The sequence below is a fragment of the Dipteris shenzhenensis genome, chromosome 13, assembly GCF_047967505.1.
Source record: "Dipteris shenzhenensis isolate YYH24624 ecotype China chromosome 13, Dip_SZ_1.0, whole genome shotgun sequence".
NCBI classification, from domain to species: domain Eukaryota; kingdom Viridiplantae; phylum Streptophyta; class Polypodiopsida; order Gleicheniales; family Dipteridaceae; genus Dipteris; species Dipteris shenzhenensis.
This window is the reverse complement of record NC_141608.1, coordinates 49,818,809-49,839,632: the sequence shown is the minus strand read 5'-3', so window position 1 is coordinate 49,839,632 and position 20,824 is coordinate 49,818,809. Positions and strand designations below refer to the sequence as shown.

General features: G+C 44.7%; 1 protein-coding gene across 5 annotated transcripts in view; it reads left to right on the top strand.

Annotated features, from left to right (window-relative positions):
- LOC147895531 (uncharacterized) overlaps positions 1-19,691 on the top strand; it is an 82,238-nt gene extending 62,547 nt beyond the window's left edge. For 2 of the 5 annotated variants that reach the window (XM_087384302.1, XM_087384301.1), the window contains 7 exons: positions 16,062-16,124; positions 16,303-16,418; positions 18,481-18,594; positions 18,721-18,767; positions 18,849-18,876; positions 19,015-19,118; positions 19,244-19,688. In XM_087384302.1, coding sequence (XP_087240428.1) covers positions 16,062-16,124; positions 16,303-16,418; positions 18,481-18,594; positions 18,721-18,767; positions 18,849-18,876; positions 19,015-19,118; positions 19,244-19,303 — 532 coding nt within the window. In that variant the 3' untranslated portion in view covers positions 19,304-19,688. Of the gene's footprint in view, positions 1-16,061; positions 16,125-16,302; positions 16,419-18,480; positions 18,595-18,720; positions 18,768-18,848; positions 18,877-19,014; positions 19,119-19,243 lie in introns of all 5 variants that reach the window. The other 3 variants (XM_087384304.1, XM_087384306.1, XM_087384303.1) reach the window with 3 other exon arrangements.
- Positions 19,692-20,824: the final 1,133 nt, after the last annotated feature.

The following is a 20,824-nucleotide window of genomic DNA, read 5'->3' as shown; positions in this document are numbered from 1 at the left end:
CATACTCCGTCCCTATCACGGGCATCCATAGCCCGTGGCCATGTTGGACTGCCATGCAGTCAGCCAGCAGGTGCAGGCCACACAGACAGCACAGGAGTACACTTAGGCAGCGTAGGAGCTGCCATGTGGCAGCGCTGACGTATGTGCATGCCATGTGGCCAGTCGGCTGTCATGCCAGCAGGTGGCTCAACAACATCAAGCAGGTCAGGATAGGATGAGGCTGGTTGGTCAGCATCTGGCAGCCTGGACGGTATTTTAGGGCCCAAGGGGGCCCTATAAAAGCAGCCCCCTTGGCCCTCATTCTTCATCCACTCCTCAGGCCCTCAATCCTTCAGAGCAACAGTAGCTAGGCTTCCTCACAGTAGACCAGCAGGGTGCCTCAGCCTCTCTGGGGATCTAGTGAGGATTCACCTCCTCTAGCTAGCTTAGTCTTTTCCAGTTTTGGAGTTGAGGGTTTCAGCCCCTCCATACAGTTGTATTCAGCCCTTTGGGCATTCATACCTTTCAATTATATTTCCTCTTCGGAGGCCCACTATATTCTCTCGCTCGCATCCACAGCATCACTTTGTGTATTGAGTGCATGATCTTGCAGTTTGCAGTTAGTGAGCAGGAGAGAGAGTGAGGATAGTCTATCTCCCGCTGCATTGGTATCAGAGCTTCAGATTTTTTCTTGAGACAGAGGGGTTTCTAGGTGTATTTATTTTTATATTTTGCCCCTACCCCGGACTAGTGGTAGTACTGTACTCCATTAGCCGCTCCATCACGCCTCGGGCCGGTTCCCGTCTTCACCCGTAGGTCTTTACACCTTGCGGCGTGCAGTAAAGAGGGAAACTTTTTTTTCCCAGGAATCAAGAGGTTCACGTCAGTCAGGGACAGCCCCCATCGTTTATGGTCCAGACAAGATCCGGTAAGGACACCATGAGCAACTGTGAGCAGTCCAACACAAGGGGGGAGGGTTGAGTGCCTCAACCACCACTGCCACCCTCACCACAGAATCCTGTAGGCACTTCCATGTCTCCCATGACAGCTTTACAGGCATTTGCTAGGCCTATCGGGAATCTTATCAAGGATTTGGCAAAAATTGCAGTTCCCATCACCGATCTTTTACGGGGAGTAAAAGCCAAGAAACAGCCTATCAGCTATACTCCAGAAGCTCTTTCGACCTTCGCCCAATTGAAGGAGGCAGTCACCACAGCTCCGTGCCTAGCTTTGGCACAATGGGATCAACCCTTCGATGTACAGACCGATGCTAGCGACGGCTATGCCATTGGAGCAGTTCTGGAGTTAGAAAGGTCACCCCGTCGCATTCGAGGGACGAAAGTTGCTTCTAGCAGAGACCAGATACTTAGTCTATGACAAGGAGTAATGTGCAGTCATCCATGTCCCCAAGTCATGGAAATATTTTCTCTATGGTCAGAATTTCATAGTTCGCACAAATCATCAGGCCTTGCGGTGGCTTCAGACCATGCCCACCGCTTAGTGGTTTGATCAATAGACCAGATGGAGCCAGACTTTTCAGCAGTTTGGCGGCATGATCGAGTATCAGCCCGGATTAGAGAAGCTGGTGGCAGATTCTCTTAGCAGAAGAGGAGGCATGGTCACCTCTATTTCCATAGTCCAGGAGTCTTCTATCGAGGAGATGCGCAACCAGTACCATATGGATCCAGATTTCCAGACACCATGGTACAAAGTCATGCTCGACGAATGCCCAGGCGACTATGCTCTACTTGACAGGTGGTTATCCTTCAAAGGACAACTTTGTGTGTCGCCGTCATACCACGCTACCATACTCCATGATGTGCATGATTCTCCACCAGGCAGAAACAGAGGAGTTGCAGGCACACTCCAAAAGATAGAGCGCAAGTTTTTTTGGCCTCATTTACGCAGTGATGTTCATCATTATGTGTCTCATTGCCAGGTGTGCTAGCAAGTGAAGGTATCTCACGAGAAGCTATCAGGGTTACTCCAACCTCTTGAGATTCCAAACCAATCCTTTGAGCAGATTAGCATGGATTTTGTTAGACCTTCCACCAGCGATTGGGACCAGGAACACCATGTGCGTGACCATTGTGGATAGGTTTAGCAAGTTTGTCATGCTAATTCCATGCAAAGGTACCGTCGACGCACATGACACAGCTTGTCTATTTCTCAAATGGTGGGTATCCGATGTGTGGCGTGCCCCGTATCATTGTGTCCGACAGGAATTCCAAGTTTACCAGTCATTTTTGGAGAGCCTTGTTCGACAACTTTGGTATCAAGCTCAATTTCTTCAGCACTTTTCATATGCAATCAGATGGCGAGAGAGAAGTCTACAACCAGTTATCATTTGACATTCTGAAATGCTATGTTGCGGATGCTCAGTCCTGCTAGGAATAGTACCTACCCCTAGTTCAAGGGATCTTGAACGACACCCATTCTTCTAGCATGGGTCGGACTCCCTATGAAGCATCTTTTGGCAAATAGTTCAAGTCCCTTCTCACCAGGACATCCAAGAAGGTATACAAAGCCAACTGTATCACAGATACCTATGAGCAGATCAAGGAATCAGTAAGGACCACATTGCCAAAGCCCAAGAGACCTACTGACGAACACAAGCCAACAAGCACAAGTGTGACGTGAGTTATAAGGAAGGGCAAAGGGTCTGTCCTTGGATTATGAAGAAACGTCTCAAGCAGATTGAAAGGAAGTGCCTGAAGTTTCTCATCAGAGTTTTGGACCCTTTCCAATCATCAAGGTGGTGAATGACGTGGTCATGAAGTTGCAGTTACGATTGACATGGACCATGCACCCAGTATTTCATGTGTCATGGCTCAAACCATATATGGGTCCGGCACTAACCACAATACCCGATGTCAAGCAGTTTGAAGTTGTTGATGAGTTTCAAGCATTAATAGAAGGTTCCTTTCTTTGCCCAAAAAAAAAAAAAAAGTTTATGATGAGACCGAGATCGTGGAACCGGAGCAGATTTTACTTCATTGCTTTAGAAGAGGATATGCAATCGACAACGCTTGTACGCAGTCAATTTCAAACGGACTCCCATGAAGCACCATGGGTGGAGGAAGATTTCTTTGCAGACTATCCAGACCTCCTTGTAGCATACAAGGTGGCTTCATCTCTACCCTAGTTTGAGTTTCAGCAGAAGGGGATGTCACGGGCATCCACAGCCCATGGCCATGCTAGACTGGCACGCAGCCTACCAACAGGTGCAGGCCATGCAGACAGCGCAGGAGTACATACAGGCAACGCAGGAGCTGCCATGCAACATCAGCACCTGCCACGTGGCCAAATCAGCTGTCACATCAGCAGGTGTTTCAACAGCAGCAAACAAGTTGGGACAGGATGAGGCTGGTTGGTCAGCATCTGGCAGCCTGGTCGGTACTTTAGGGCCCAAGGAGGGCCTATAAAAGCAGCCCTCTTGGCCCTCATTCTTTTGTAGTAGTAGCCAGGCCTCCCTGTAGCAGACCAACAGGATGCCTCAGCCTCTCGAGGGATCTAGTGAGGATTCACCTCCTCTAGTTAGCTTAGTCCTTTCCAGTTTTGCAGTTAAGGGTTTCAGCCCCTCCATAGAGTTGTATTCAGCCCTTTGGGCATTCATACCTTTCAATTATATTTCTCTTCGGAAGCCCACTATATTCTCTCACTTACGTCCACAACATCACTTGTGTATTGAGTGCATCATCTTGCAGTTTGCAGTTAGTGAGCAGGAGAGAGTGTGTGGATAGTCTATCTCTCACTACAGTCCCAGAGGTAGAATCTCTGGTCTACTTGCAGACAGACATAAATGAGTGCGCACACTGCACCTTTGCGAATGGCACGATGAGTCTGTATATGCAAGATCAGTGGGATGTCATGAATGCTCCTATCTCCACGAATTGAAGTGCCTCCTTGTGCTTGCGTCCTCTCGCATCAACAAGAGAAGTTTTCAAAATCCAAGCCCCCTTTAGATTCTTGAGGCTTTTCTGCCTCCTCTTTTTCTTCCAAGAGTTTCTTACTCTCCTCCAGCTGCCATAAATTGTCTTCTAGCTTGGACTTGAGATGCCGGTTCTACTCCATAATCATTTCTTGAGTGCTCCGTGGAAGCGTATCTTTTTTACTGTGTCTTCAGTGAAGTCGCTTTCTTGGGGGAACTCTTGTGTCCTTTTCTCTTCCGTGTTTATTCGCTATGTGTTTTTTCCTGACCTTAACACAACCATGCATTCGCGGGATCACACCCCAAAGTTCTGATTCCAATGTAACATGCAACGGTTAATGATCGTGTTGATCGCAGCAAGGCCTTCTTTAAACCTTTAGCGAGTCACCACAAGGTGGTGAGTAGAGGAAGAGAGAAAGTAGAACGATGAAGGAGCTGACAACCAATTGGGTCTGTGTACGCACTGATGTTATTGTCTAATGGTTCAAATTGTTGTGATTCCTAGTAGTTAAATTATTTGAATTTAATTTTCTGTTCGTTTGGGTTATACTAGTTAATTTCTAAACTTGATTGTCCTAAACTAGCCCAATGGTTGGAACATCACCGAGATGATTCAAGTCAAACAACGATTATGTGATTGAAAATTTTGGTGAGACAGAAATACAAAATTGGCTTTGCATGAGAGCGGCCATGACCATCTAAATTCTCTGCGTCACATTAGCTTGCATCCGACTGTTATAACAATGTCAAGATCGTAGGCTTGGATTAGCATTAAATCAGATTGTAAGAGTAATAGGAAATCAAACTATTAGAATTTTAGAATTTCTAGCTATAATGCCGTTCAAAATTTTAGTTTGCTTGCCATTGAATTATCATGATCTTGGCTCTAATGACCTAGAAATTCTCCCATGACAGTCATCTAATTGCATGGCATGGGTGATCAAACGATGATGTATATGACCACCTATGCTAGGCTAGGCTACCAGTAACGTGGGTGCTAGCTAGAATATTTGATTGGGCCTCTACAAGTGCCACTGCTCCTCCCACCTTATCCCCACAAGGTGTCTTTTAAGAGGGTGCTAGTATCGCAATTGTCTGGTCATAGCAAAATCCAGTGGTGGATTGTGTGATCATAGCAGCTATAGATACCCAGAGTTGCACAAACTGATGTAAGAAACGAAGGGGAAAAGACTGGGAGGGTGGCAAGTCCTCCAACCTAGTTATATAAAGTCCTAGAAACAACTCGTTGCACCTAGGAAAAGCCCTCTCCTAACCCCTTACATGCTCTCAAATGCCCCTTCCACCCCTATGATGAATCTTTTATTGCAATCCTAATGCCCCTTGTGTTTGATGCTACGCAAGTCATGGGATCCATTGTTTGCCTTGGTTGCCCATTCTGTAACACTCCACCAGGGCCATAGCCATTACCAAGGAGTTGCAAGATGGGCAGCCAAGGGAAACGATCTTTACGGGGGGCTTCTAGAAAGAGTTGGACATAATTGGTGCCATAAACAAGTGAAGGACCAACTCCTAATAGGCAGAGTACTTGGAGTCTTTGTTCTGCCAATATTTCGAGATAATAAAGTGTGAATTTAATATCATGCCTCTGCCAGGAGCACACCTCGTTCTCACTTTGAAAGGTTTTGCCGACATCGCTTCTGAATACATGGGGATGCTTGAGGAAGAGGTGGTGGAGATGGCAATTAAAGATTTACAGGATATGATTAAAAGGATGGAAACATGCCCTTTGCCAAGGATGTCGTGAAGTATATGGCCATGTTAGTTGTGTAGTTGAACATGTGATTAGTGTGCTTAAGTATAGGGCTAATCATGTTCTTAATAGTCTTTGGTCTTTTGTTTTGAATTTTAGCTACCTCTGTTTTGAATTGTACTTTGATTTGAGAAGTACTTCTGTGATAGGCAACAAAATCAGTAGGGATGAGCCTTTGATAATGAAAGTAATCCCTCCATTTGTTCCTTTATCATAGACTTTCTTTCAGGGAAAAAAAAAAATCTCTTTTTTTTCTCCCTGCTAAGGGTCTATGCAGGGTTGGGATGTTTTTTTGCTAATGAGGGCGGATGTCGTGAAGTATATGGCCATGTTAGTTGTGTAGTTGAACATGTGGTTAGTGTGCTTAAGTATAGGGCTAATCATGTTCTTAATAGTCTTTTGTCTTCAATTGCTTCATTTTTTATCTTTATCTGTTCTTACATTGAGAAAGAGTACGTCATATTATAGATAAAGAGAAATGAGATACCGATCCCTGGGATCAAATTTGTATGTAATTCCAATTCCGGGGATAAAGAGAGGAATGGAATTAGAAAATCTATTCTAGCTATCATTGAATATGTCCAAAACAAGCCTTGCACCATCGGACTTGCATTCAAGTTAATGCAGTAGCATAGATCTTTCAAGATCTATGTGAGGAGACTGTGTATGTCATGAAGACTGTGAGGAGCTCTCATATGTCATGATTTCAAGATTAGGGGAGAAACAATTATGTGAAGAGCTCTCTTCAAGACTGGGGGAGGAAAGATTGTGTGAGACCCTCTCGGACTGTGCAGAGGTGGAGGAGTAGGGTGACACGTTTGAGAGGGGATGTTCATTGTGATATCTGTTTAACTGCTTGTTGGGAGGTCCGAGGTAGAGGTTTAATGGGGTAAGCTAGGCCCCTTCAATAAGCATTTGTGTTGGATCATATCTTAGTACTTCTAATTTAGATGTGATGATATGGAGAATCATATTGTATAATTTGAAAATATCCATCAAATTATAAAGTCGAACTAAGTGAAATAGTAAAAGAGAGAACCATCGTATCCAAGGATGGATAAATGCAAAGACAATTTATTATTTTAAAATTGAAGTTATATAGAAAATCCAAATGTATTAGAGGGGTAGTCAGCCCCTAAAGAAGACTCGGGTAATATACATCCAAGTTTTTCTCTTCTACGTTTCAAAAAGAGGCAACCATCATACCCAAGGATGGACAAATGCAAAGACAACTTATTACTAAAAACTCAAGTTATATAGAAAAGCCGAATGTATTAGAGAAGTGGTTATTCAAGTTTTACTCTTAAACATTTTGAATTGGTTCTACTCACAATTGAAAAGTGATTCTAAGGTTGAGTCGAAGCCAAATAAAAAAATGGGTGAATACCCCAAACAGAGTAACCAAGATTTCAAGAGATCAAGTCCAAGATCTCTTATATTTAGTAAGAATTTTTTATGTACGCAAGGCTTCTAGGATATAGGCTTAACACAAAGCACAGTGGGAGCCTTTAGCAACATACTTTGCAAACTTTGGGTTCTTATAATATTGGAGGCCTTCCCAAAGTTCCTCCTGCAAGCAATCCATCTTGTGAATGACAATCTCGGGTCGACGTTGTGAAACATAAAGTTCCTCCTCCAAGTGATCCATCTTGTGAATGACAATCTTAGGTCACCGAGGAACCCATTTTGAAAGGGCTTCATCTTCCACAAGATAATAGTCAGAAGAAATCTTGTTGCTATCGTGGCTTCCATCACCAAACCTAGTGAACTAAAGAGAGTCCGCAAGGGATGGCTGTGAGTAGTAGTGAAGAAAGACGAAAGAGGTGGCTAAAAAGAAGCACGAAGGGAGAGAACTAAGAGCCAAGGGAGAGTGCACTCCGCGGCGGCTTGAATGCAATTCAATTACCACTTAATTACTAGTCATCGGCATGGTGGCTCCTGCATGATTATTTGGATGACACCACTGGGCTTCCCATGCAATCTAAGGGTGCATTGGATGGATCTGTGACATGGGCAATCTTGCCCAAGATTACCCATATCGCGGGCAATCTTGCCTGTCCAAAAGGTCCTACATGATTATTTGCACATCCCAGCATGGTGGCTCCTTCATGATTATTTTGACATCCTACTGCAGTTAATCGCCAGTCCTACTGCCCCCCCAACCATGTCTCTCCCTCCCTCAGATAGATGCAAAGTAGAGAAGAATACAGCTGGCTATCTTTAAGAAACCTACACACAAAAGGAGAGGACAGCTTATACAGACTGAGAAGATTACACAAATACAACATGCGTCTAGCTCTATTCTAGACCTAAATTGGGGTTTCTAAACCCTGGCTGATGTGGTAATCCCATGCACTAGCTAAGTTTTTTTTTATTGGCCCATTGGTAAGTCATCCTACTGTAGCTTACCCATACCATTTCTAAAAGAGAACAATTCTGAAATCCCATGAATTTATCGCAATCTACTGATGGGTAGTGAAAGTCCTTTTCCTTGATGAAATGATATTGTATAGCTATTGCTTTGCCTTAGCACAAAAAACTGTTTTTTTGTCAAGCATACACAGCTTCTATTCTCAGCCCTTAAGCTGCATCAAGAGAAAGTGACCCGTCATAAGCTGTCATCTACTTACTGGCCTCATGGAGTCTTTAACATCCTCGCGTATTAGAACTTCTCAAATAACATCATATAGATTTTATCCAGGGAATCAGCTTTTTTCAATTTTCAAGCAATAATGTGTCAAAACCAAATCTGTTTTGATGTCTGCTACTAATGCAACGTTGGTACTTGTGATGAGTGTATCATCCATAGAAAAGTTACAAGAAAAGCACTATATTGACATTTTTATGCATAAAACAGATTTGGATCAGCAAGTTTTTTCCTCAGACCCTCTTTAGCACTATCTATCCTGGCATACCATGCCTTGGGTGCTTGCTTTCAGCCTCTGCATACAAGAGTACTTGTTCTTTCAAGAAAAGCCCTCTGGCTGTTGCATATGTTCATTTCTCCATTAAAGAAAGCGGATTTCATATCCATCTAGAAGTAGGCCAACTAAGATGCGCAATACCAGAACTTAAATTCAGATTTAGGAGCAAATGAATTTACTTAATCAATTTCTTAACTTGGCTCTAATTGGGTTTTCTGAATTACCATCAGCATCATACTTGATCTTATGAACTTATTTGATGCAATGATATTCTTCCCCCTTCGTAACTCACATAATTTCTACTTGTGAATTTTTAATAATGTCATAGTACTCAATTTCCTGGGCCTTCTACGATTTCTTATTGCTGGAGTGTCACTTACCTACCTGTGAGGCCCCAAATGAGGACAATGGGCCAGGGCACTGTAGTAGGTAGAAGTACCTAGATAGAACAGGTTTGCATTGTGTGGATAAGAATTGAGGATCTCGTTGTACCTGTCAGGGTACTGCTGTAAGTCTTCATCAGATTGCCAAGTAGCGTCGGAGTCGTCCAGATCTCGAGCGTTCATGACTGGCTGAGTAAAGATATACTTTAGAGAGGTACATGGACCCAATCTAGTGTCATCTACATTCTCTCTCGAAACCCTACTCTCTCTCTCTCTCTCAGCTCCATTATCTCATCTTCCGCCCATAGCTACTTTGTACCCGCAGTTTTTTTCACCCCTCCCCTCTCAGGTTCCTTCTTCTCCTACCCCTTCTCCACCCTTTTTGCTCCCCCTCTCACAGCCCTCTGTCACCTCTTCCCCCTTTGTTGCCTATTCTACCTACTTTGCCAGAGGCTCCCTCCTCCTCATCCTCTCTACAGACTTTACCCATCCCCTCCTCTCCATCCCCGGTACCCGCTTTCTCTCCCCCTTTCCAGCCTTCTCCTTCATCCCCGCTACCCACCTTACCGGTTTCCCCCCTTTCTCCCTTTCTTTCTCCTTCCATGCCTTGTGCTGTTTGTCCTTGCCGCCACATCCTACCAGAGCTTCAGCACTTTGAGACCCACCTCCGAGCTGCCCTTCAGATGCTTCACAGGAAGGACGAGACCATTGCTCTACTTACAGCTCAGGTTGCATCTCTTGCTGATCGAGTGACACAGCAGGATCGGGAGATCTTGTCTATTAGGACAGATCTTCAGGTCTTACAGGCGACTCATAGGACTCTTGCTGGAGAGATTCATGGACACACAGAGCGAGTGCAGCAGATCGAGACTCGCGTTCAGCACATAGACACATCTCCCACTACAGCAGTAGCAGCGGCGGTTGAGGAGCGTTTGACCTCCCTTCAGACAGAGGTCCAGAGAGCCACAGAGTGGGTGGATGTCGTCCGCCGTCAGCCATCACAGCCTCAGAGATCGACTGTATCAGCTACATTGGCCGAGTCACTGCAGAGGGCCACAAAGGCCCTCAACATTCGCATTCGTGGTATCTTGCCCTTGGCGACAGAGTCCACGATGACACAGGCTGTGACCTTTGTCTCTCAGACACTGGGAGTACAGGATCATGGCATAGTAGGATCATATAGAGTCGGGAGGGATCGAACTAGAGAGCAGCCCCTCATTATCAGATTCAGAGATGCCGAGGCACGTCTAGCTGCCCTCAGGAGGAGAGGGATACTCAGAGACCACCCACAGATTTCCATGGACGAGGATCTGACTCAGATACAGGTTGAGGAGCGCAAGGCGCTCATGCCTCAGAGAGATGCAGCCCGAGCTCAGGGCAAGTGGGCAGTGATCAGGGATGGCAGACTCATCACAGGCACTTTGAGGCGTGCTCCCACAGTGCTTAGAGATGACAGACCAGCAGATATAGCCCCATCTCCACCTCTTGCTACGACCGCTTGATGGGATAGGGCCCATGGGACACACCACCCGTCAGATAGTCTACGCATCGCTGTATGGAACTGCAATGGTTCTTTTACAGCACAGCCAGGCAATCTACGGGGGCCATTCTTTGGGAGAGATATCATCTTTTTCACGGAGACACACGAGAGTCCAGAGAGACCTTTGCCATGAGTGACAGGGTATACATGGAGATCTGCCTTCAGGCAGCACACTCGAACATTTGGAGTGAGAGGATCTGGAGGAGTGGCCATTTTGTACAGAGAGCATCTCGATCGGATCATCACAGTGGAGAGAGCGGATTCACATGCCCGATTCTTGTGGGTACGCATCTGCCGCAGAGCCCCTCAGCGAGATCTTTTTATTACAGTTTGCTACTTCCCCCCGGTGCAGTCGATCTATTCTTCCACTGGACCAGGCCAGTCCATATTTGAGGATCTCTCAGCGGACATTGCAGATTTTTCACATCGCGGAGAAGTCATCCTTTTAGGAGACTTCAACGCGAGGACCTCAGACAGACAGGCCCTTACTTATGACTTCATGGAGGATCCGGTCATACTCCCAGCATTTCACGATGATAGCCTCTGTCGGACTTCATCAGACTGCACAGTACAGCCCACAGATCAGGGACGTCAGTTACTGGAGCTCCTCACCTCGCACAGTATGGTCATTTATAACGGCTTGTCCAGGTGGCCACAGTCTTTCATGCCTACATTCTCTTCTGCTTCTGGGCGTGGTACTAGCGTGATCGACTACATCATAGGTCCCCCGACTCTAGTCCCTTCCATCCATAGCCTTACTGTTAGCCCCTTCATGCCCTTTGCCGACCATGCACTCATCCACTTTACTTTGACTAATGTCTCCCATGACCCACCCCCCCCTCGTTATCATGACCGCCAACCCTATTACGAGGTTCATTTCGACCACCAGTTCGATGATGTATATAGCCAGAACCTCAGCCGCCTACTCCGTCCTCATCTATTAGATGCTCTACCATCCACGCAGGACCGGTGGGAACTTGTACATACTTCACTCGTTTCTGCCGCTCACATGTCGTTCCCTGCCACATGTCATTCGTCTAGTCCCCCACCGGTTGGTCTTGTTCCTTGCAACGGTTGGTATGACGAGGAGTGTAAGGAACTCCGCAGGAAACTTCACCTTGAGACCAAGGAGAAGTCTCCCCTCCTTGCCGAAACCAAGAGAGACTACAAGTGGTTGGTTAGGCGCAAGAAACGCCAATTTCTAGCCCGGAATGAGGAAGAGCTGAGAAGCTTGCTTTTCAGCTGTGACTCTAAGGAATTCCGGAGAAAATTCCTCCGCTCGAAGTCTCAGAGCCCCCTCACAGATCCACGTGTCTGGTCTGCATACACTTCAGCTCTATACAATGTTCCAGATCAGCCAGCCATCGATTTATCCCATTCCCCTAGGCCAGCTTCATCTAGTCTCTTCACACCAGAGAGTGTCCGTGCAGCAGTCCACCGATTGAAGAATGGGAGAGCTAAGGATCATGATGGATTGCAAGCGGAGTATGTAATCCATGGGATTGATGCCTTAGATTTTGTTCTTTCCCGTCTCTTCAATGAGTCTGTTTGTACAGGCCTACCACAGTCCTGGTTAGGCAATACCATAGTACCTATCCACAAGTCGGGGGACCCTATGGAGCCGTCGAATCACAAGACCATCATGATTGGTCACGTTATGGCCAAGATTTATGCATCAGTTTTGGAAAGCTGTATAAATGACCATGCCGAGATGACATGACTCAGAGCCAGAGGGCAGGCTGGATTTCGCAAGGATCATTCGACACTTGACCACATCCTCACACTCAGGGCACTGGTAGAGGAGGCGAAGTCACGAAGGCAACGGCTTTATTGTTGCTTCGTGGACTTCAGGAAGGCATTTGACACAGTTCCGCGATTCAGATTGTTTCAGAGGATTCGCCAGATGGGCTTCAGTGGAGAGATACAGTGGGCTATCATGGCTTTGTATGAGAGGGTCACTGGTCGGGTTCGGACACGTGAGGGGCTCTCAGAGGAGGTATGCAGCACGATTGGGGTGAAGCAGGGTTGCCCGCTCTCTCCTACTCTCTTTGGATTATATATTGATGAGCTAGAGATGTTTATACAGATGACAGGCGGTGTGGGCTCTACTCTCTCAGGATCCTCCATTCCTATCCTCCTGTATGCGGACGATGTGGTTCTCATTTCCTCTACTGCTCAGGGCCTCCAGGCACATATTGAGGCACTCCACAGGTTTTGCCAGGACAGGGGGTTGACCGTAAACCTTGGCAAGACCAAGGTTATGGTTTTCAACACCTCTGATCGTATTTACAGCACGGATGAGTTTTGCTTCACATATGACGGACAGGCCATTGAGCTTGTTAGAGAGTACACTTATTTAGGGGCAGTTTTCAGGGGACCGGTTTTCACCATGACATATGCAGCACGAGATAGGATTAGTAAAGGGTATGCTTCGTTGGCTCATCTTGAGCGTCAGTGTTTTCAATCCCACTTTCAGCATCCCGATACGAAATCCTTGCTTTTTGATACATTGGTGAGACCAGCTGCGATGTATGCAGCTCCTTTCTGGGCTTCTGGGCAGGAGACCTCGGCGCTGCAGATTGGAGACGAGTAGAGAGGTTACAGATCATCATGTTCTCTCGGCTCATTAGGGCCAAGGCTACAGTTCCGCACGAGATCATGCTAGCAGAGTTTGGAGCTACTCCCCTTGCATTGGATGCAGCGTTTCAGTCGGTCATGTATTTGCATAGGGTTAGGGAGTTTGGAGACTCAGCAGCAGGCAGAGCTCGGTTGCCATGGTTAGCACTTGCATCTTCTATGGAGTTGGCACGATCTGGGGCCCGATACTGCTGGTACTTCAGACTCACTAGGTGGCTCACATCTCTTGGACTAGACATGGATAGACTGCCTCCATTCCGATACAGCATAGATGCCCCTCATCTCGAGTTGACTCGCCACGAGCTTAGCCAGGTCACGAGAGCAGACTTGCTGCAGCTTCATACGTATCGCACTTGGATTTATCCCACGCAGCTTCCGACGAAGATGGCCACATATCGTGACTACTTCCTTCGGATCTCAGAGGATGGATTTGTCATTCCACCAGGCTATACAGGTATCCACATGTCCCACTCACTGAGGATTGCCCTTGGCCAGCTTAGAGTCTCTTCGCATCAGCTCGAGATAGAGGCTGGTAGGATGCGATGCATGGAGGATGGACGGCGACCAGGCCGAGAGACCAGGATCTGCCCTTGTTGCACCATGGGAGAGGTGGAGTCAGAGGAGCACTTCATTTGCAGATGCCCGTTATATTATGAGCTCAGAGGTAGATTCCACTGTCTCTTCACGGATGGCTTTGGACCTCTCTCACGAGTGATGGACTACGAGGATCAGCATTGCCTAGCTCTTTATGTCAGGGAGGCCACTATGCTTCGACGAGACTACCTCAGAGACCATCAGCACAGACCGGAGCGTGATAGAGCCCAGCCTGATAGAGCTCAGGCACACGCTATACCAGAGGATAGAGACCAGGAGGAGCACGAGGAGGTCAGAGCTCACACAGGACACATGCCTCCACCCTGTGGATGTACATATGAGATGGTTTGTAGACGCCGCAGGATCTTGTTACATAGGGGACGTACTCGTCGCTTCATCTCCAGACGATCCAGGATGATGGCAGCTTTTCGGAGGAGACTTACTCATGGAGATCTCGCCCCACCAGCCGCTCACCTCACCTTTGCTCAAATTTGTACTCTCATAGCAGGAGGCAGAGTCGATGGACAGGATTTCCAGTATTATTTTGGTTCTCAGACTCCGTGACACCTGGACTTGTATCTTTGCATTGGCATATTGTACTCATCCCCCCATTTTGCACCTAGGGGCGGTTTCCTTGCATCTAGTTTACTTTGTATTTAGGCTCAGATTTGACATTATGTACTTTCACTTGCATTGTATTGCGTAGCACTTAGATGATATTCGACGATGCCTCTTCTTTGTGGCACGTTGATTTTGTGCTATCTTGTATGCAGAGTTCTTGATGTCCCATGGGCCCATTTTGGCCTTTAGTGGACAATAATACACTTTCTTTCTTTCTTTCTTTCTCTCTCTCTCTTTTATGGTGCATATGCATACGTCTCGCACAAAGGTTTAAAGGTCTTGCCTCGCATTACACAATCATTCACTGTTGCATGTTACACCTTGTGCCAAGCCACCCTCACCAAGGACCTTGACATTGACTCCTTTGACCATATAAATAAAGCACAATATATTATATTACTACCGTCAGTCCTTTAAAGGAAAATGTCCACCACCCCTTCCGAGGTCATGTTACCTCAACTTGAGCATAACATCACCAATGTTCATTACGCTCCAAAGAGTCTTGTGCCTGCCAACCATCTAGATAACCAAGAACAACACGAAGGCTGAGTTCAACAACGGGGATTATTGCATTACCTTGAAAAAGGGAACTTTCACGAGTCATGATCACTTTTTCAGTGAGATTGAAACTGCACTATGTTGTGTTTTTACAAGATGAGTTTGGGAATGTTCCTGGATTCATCTAGGTATATAGTCATGAATCCATTCGGTCTTTCAGTGATTTGGACAGGTTCTCCCCTAAGGGATTGATCCATCAAGGTTGACCTTAGACTTAGAAGCTTGTAATTTCTCATCTCAGAATTCTCAGTTCTGATGCATATGTGCATGTAAATAAAGCGGACAGGATTAAGTTAAATCCCAAGAGCAAAAGGTGCATCTTCATTGGGTATAGTGAAGAGTCTCAATTGTATGACCCAAAAATGAAGAAGCTGGTGGTAAGCAGGATGTAATCATTAATGTTCCAGACACCGCTAACTCTAGTTGCTCTCTAGAGACCAAAACTTGCTATCACGGAAGAAAAAGAGACAAAGGATCTAGAAGCTGAAGAGTCAGAGTCAGAAACGGAGGCACCCTACACCAACCCTGACAAGGAACGAAAGTTACCAAAGTGTTACCTAATGACCTTGGAGGATTCAGGAGTAACAGAAGTTCTGGAGGGTAGTTCAGAATTCTCAAAGAAAAGTCCCTATCATGAACTATGCACATCCAGGAGATGGGAAGGTGTGCAGACTTCGCAGGGCATTGTATGGGCTGAAACAGGCCCCAAGGGTGTGGTACCAAAGGATTGATGACTACTTCCATGTGGTTGGTTTCTCTCCTAGCCTATCGGATCCTAATGTGTTCTGTGCATCCTTTCAGCCTTGTACTAACCAAAAAGGCCTGTGCCTCGATGTAATAAAATTCCCTGTGTCTCTACAGACTTTGCAAATGTCTGTAGAGACATTGATTTACATTGGATAGGATTTAATATCTGACTTGCATAATATACATGTGTTTTTTGGATCTGGTGCACTGGTATGCCTTGATGTCTTATTGTCTTTGTTTAGGCATAAGGCTACTCTAAGAAATCTTATAAGAATCTCGTTTATGATAGCGTTCTTGTTTTCTATATGTGTTCTTATGCTATAACAAAAGCATTTAAAAATTCATGTTTTCTGACCGGACCCTGGTTGTTCTGCAGCATAGCTTTTTCTCTGTTACAGCTTGGATGCATCCTTCCAGGCAATATAGTGTTAGATCCAATGTATGTGCTGCTATGGGCTGTAAGTCTTTACCATTTATGCATACGTTATGATATTACTAGGCCTAATGACTATGCTTAGATGTCTGCCAAAGACGAGGCACAGAAGTTTAGTGTTTAATCTAGTTCTTTTATCACTGACCAGCAAGGCTTTGTTTATGCATTACGTTTGGATCTGCAGGTGTGGGTGTGGTACAATACCATTGGAGGCAGCGGATTGGCTTGGCAATGAGGTTTTATGTGTGGCAGGTGACATTGCTCTTCAGGCTGTTAATGCTACCAGTGAAAATTTAAACGGTATGTGAAATTTTGGCCTGCTTATCAAAAAAATGAAGCTCGGGTTCCATGCGGCAGAGAACATCAAACCCACTTATGTACTGCAGTAAATTCAACAGACCATTTGCTACAAATGCTAAAATTGCATTTTATCATAATCTGAAGCTGCAAAATTCTATTTTACATCTTATGTATTTCCATAACTGCTCTTGTCTCTGCTGATATCTGTCTATATTGCACTATATGTAGTGCATTGGCATGAAACTGCAGCTTCTGAAGATGCCAACTACACGGCTTGCAATCGACTCATAAATATTAATGCCCATTTTTTTGGCATTCTAGCTGTAGAGACGCACAAACAAACCTGACATTCTTTAAAAAGGACCTGATTGGGAGCTTATGTGCTTCAAGAATTGTACATATACCATTTTTTCTGGCCTTGTGAAGAGTATGTTCATGACTGAATCCAACCCACTGAGCTAAATAATGTTTACATCCCATCAGTAAGCCAGCCCATATGGTGGCCATTCTGTTCATTGTTTGCTACTACTAGCATGCTTTTGTGAAGTCAAGGGCCGTATGTTTTATGTACTCCATGCAAGTGCATTTGTAGTAAAATCTTCTGGAATGTTGGTTACAATGAATGAGTTAATCCACGCTGGATCACTTTTTGGTGGAGTTTTTGGTGGCAAAAATCTTTTGTGGGTCCTCATTGCTTGAGGAAATGTTGCTGAGCTATCATTGATCAATTCTCGATTTGATAGAGGATGTAGTGTATTACACATTGTAATGCCTTACTTCTTAGTAACATCTGTATTCTTCCCATCTTTGACTCCCCAACTCAAAAGCTCCATGATTCACGTTTATCTGTTTGGGATTGATGTTTGCGGCTAATTTTCTGGCCTTCAGCTTTCAGTTGAGTCTATACTGACAATGCCTGTGTGATGCACATGATCCATCATGTAAGATCTTTGACAGGGAGGTGAACCTGAGGGGTCGAAGAGTGAGATAAGAGATTTTGAAGCAGGGGTGGACAAATAGCTTGGCTAGCTAGGTGTGAACTTTATTCAATTGTGGACCTTGTGCCTTGGGATCATCCTCCATGTTTAAACCTTTCCAACTATAGTGAGGCGGAAATACACACATTAAGGTGTCTTGAACATGTGTGATCCACGATCATAAAATCACACATGAGCAAAGATAACTTGCCAGAAAATTAACATCATGGGTCTATGGGCCCGGTCAGTCTAGAAGCCTTTGGATTTTCTAATGTCAAGCCCTTTGTGCCTGCTTGAAACCATAGGGAACCTTCTTGAGTTTAAACCTCAAAAGCTTGGGCCGTTGCATATAAATCCCTTCCTTATACATCATTTAGGAAGGCTGTCTTAACATCCACTGGTGGTGGTCATTTGCATGATACCTAGTCTTTTTGTTTATCCAATTGGTGCCCACCATTTACGTGTGTAAGATCAACTGAAATTCATGTATCTTCTTGCATAATTGAGCTGTAGGTTCCATTCAGCCTTGCCTTTGGCATCCTCAAATGTGCGAGGGTCTGTGTTTCTCTTGCTATACCTGAAGGAAAATGTTTCCATTTTATGGTATTCCCATACCACGAAATCTTTCATGGATTTAGACATACGACTCCTTGTGAAACATTCTCTTTTGTGGGACCTATTATTCAGACGAACCATACTTGAGGTTCGTAGATACCCTTTTTAAAAAATAATCAAAGTAGTAATGATGATTATGTTCTCATGGTCATCATTGAGTCCTGTGTCTTCTCTGGTACATTTCATGTTGTTTTTTAATTTAAAAAAAACTGTGCTTTGATAATACAAAGCCCACATTACCGACAACCATAGTGAGCACTGAGCATACTTAAACATGTGGATTTATTGGCCTTAATCCTCACTACCCTCATGATGCTATGGAGTAAGCTGCTATTCCTTAAACTTTGCTGTGGCCAAGAGTGCCTGTGGGATTACAACATACATTGTGAGCCATCTAAGGAAACTTACTAGCAAAACATCACAGATGAACCCTGCTGTGGAAGCATAGTTGATGTTCTGCTTTGATGCAGAGACGGGAGCTTCCGGGCAGAGTGAGCTACTAAGATGGGATGCAACTAACTTGCCATTGCGTAATGGTATTGTGGATCGGATTGTTTGTGATATGCCATTTGGTGTTCGATGTGGTATGCCAAAACTAAGACCTTATCTGTTGAGGTCGATGAAATTACTTTCTATTGCACATTTATTTTCCAGCAGGTGTCTTGGGACATAGGTAACTTTTTAACTTGGCTCTCTGTGCGTTTGGGCAGGTACCTATAGATTTCGGGAGTGGCTTTGCCCCAAAGTAGTGAAAGAGGTGAGGATCTGTTCTCTGTATTTAATTGCACAGTCCATTTGCATGAAATCTACTGAAAAACGTATTTGGACCATTGTGTAGGTTGTCCGGGTGCTGCAACTTGGAACAGGTAATGAATTACTTTGAAATATGCTATTTGCCTCACAATATTCAGACAAAGCCAAGGAAGAGCCTCTCCTCCCTTAGTTTGACAAGGTGAAGATTGTCACCATCATGAATTATGTGTGCATTCACCTAAACTTTACAGGAGTTGCTGTTCTTTTGGGCCAAAGCAAAGCTGTGAGACATGAGATTGAGATGAAGCAGAAATTATTCCTGGAGGTTATACAGCATCTTCCTATAGAGATGCAAGTAAGACTCAAAATTACCTTGTTATACAGTATTGCTGATGTTGTTTTTCTCCAGTTTCAATATGCTTCACAGGGGTGGTTGTGGCCATGTCACAAAGAGTCCTTTCTTGAATTTTCCTGCTGCAGGGATTGCGGATTGAGATCATTGTTGTTCGACGCACCACAAAGCCTTATACACTGCAGTAAGGAAGGTCAACTGAAAGGCTCTGGCACGGTCCTTGTTTGCAATGCTTTTTTTAACACTGGCAATCATGCAGGAAAGTTTTAAAATGCATACCTCATTATTGATGAAAATCTTATTTTGAGCCTCTCACCCTCTTTTTGTCTCTCTTCCAAGTGCTGTATACTCACTGAATTTTGCAACCATCGTAGGAACAATCCCTCCCCTCTTGCAGTAGCAATCTTCCACAACTACGTTTAGACTTGCCCAAGGTCTCTCTCTCTCTCTCTCTCTCTCTCTCTGCTCAAGAGCTATGTGACTTATTGAATCCAAAACTGCTTAAAACTTCTGGCTTTCTTTCCCTGGGATAAATATGCAATCATTTTCTCTATGATTGTATCAAGTTCATAAATGAAGAATTGGGCATGCAAACTGCAGTCTTAAAATATCCATAGGCATTTTCAAAAAAAGCCACCATTTCACTATTATCCAACCAAGCACAAACATGTCAGATTGCAGGTTGTATGTGCCTTGTATTGCAAACCTTGCAACTTAGGTGCAAGCCAGTATTTCCTAACATGCTCTCTTGCTCCGCTTGTGGATACACTTTCTCCATTCCTACTTGGTCTCTCGCTTCAATGTTCTGAAGGCTTTCTTGCAACCCTCCAAAATACCTTCTACCATACCCCAATCAATGATATGCATTACTCGCCATTAAATTTAGCGAAACATTACTGGAACCAAAATTGGTATGGGACCCCATTAAGCCTTGTGAAGTTATGCCCAACCTTGTAAGGAGAGCATGAATGGCATGGTGCGTGTTAGAGCAAAAGTAGTTAATGCGCTCGACTCTCTCTCCTACAACCTTCTATAGTGTCCTCATTGTGCCACCTCCCTTTAATTAAGTGTATATAGAACACTTGAAGGAGCCTTCAATGAATGTTAACACTTGAAAATTTTATAGGAAGCTTGATATGTACATTTGCATATCTTTGTGCTTACTATGTGAGGACCCTAATACCGCCCTTGTACCATTTTCTAGTATACCATTTGTGCTACAATTAACCCAAGGTATTCAACAAGCCTCACTTGCTATGGGGCGTCTTGGACATTCTATATCATATCTTTGCATGATGTGGATATCTTTCTCTATGATGAAGATGAAAATAACATTTTGTACACAACTGGCCCTCTTATCGCTACCTTTCAGGATATGGACCCAAGCAAGAGTGTACTACCTTGTCTACTTACGTTGTTAGGTCCTTCGCCATTCCAAAAGCCAATGTGGACGACTTTCAACTTTCAGCCTTACGGACTTTCATATCAAATCATGAGATCTTACTCTTATGAGTTGCCTAGTGTGAATCCTAGGTTTACATCTTGGATGCTCTAACATCAATTGCAAAATGATGGTCTTCCAGTGCATGCCTCTTTAAAGTAGATCATGACATCACTCGCCAACATGTGATTCTAGCCAAAGCAACACACAATATTATAGGGATCTCTCTCTAAAGGATTATGTATTATACTAGATTGTCCCGAAGAAG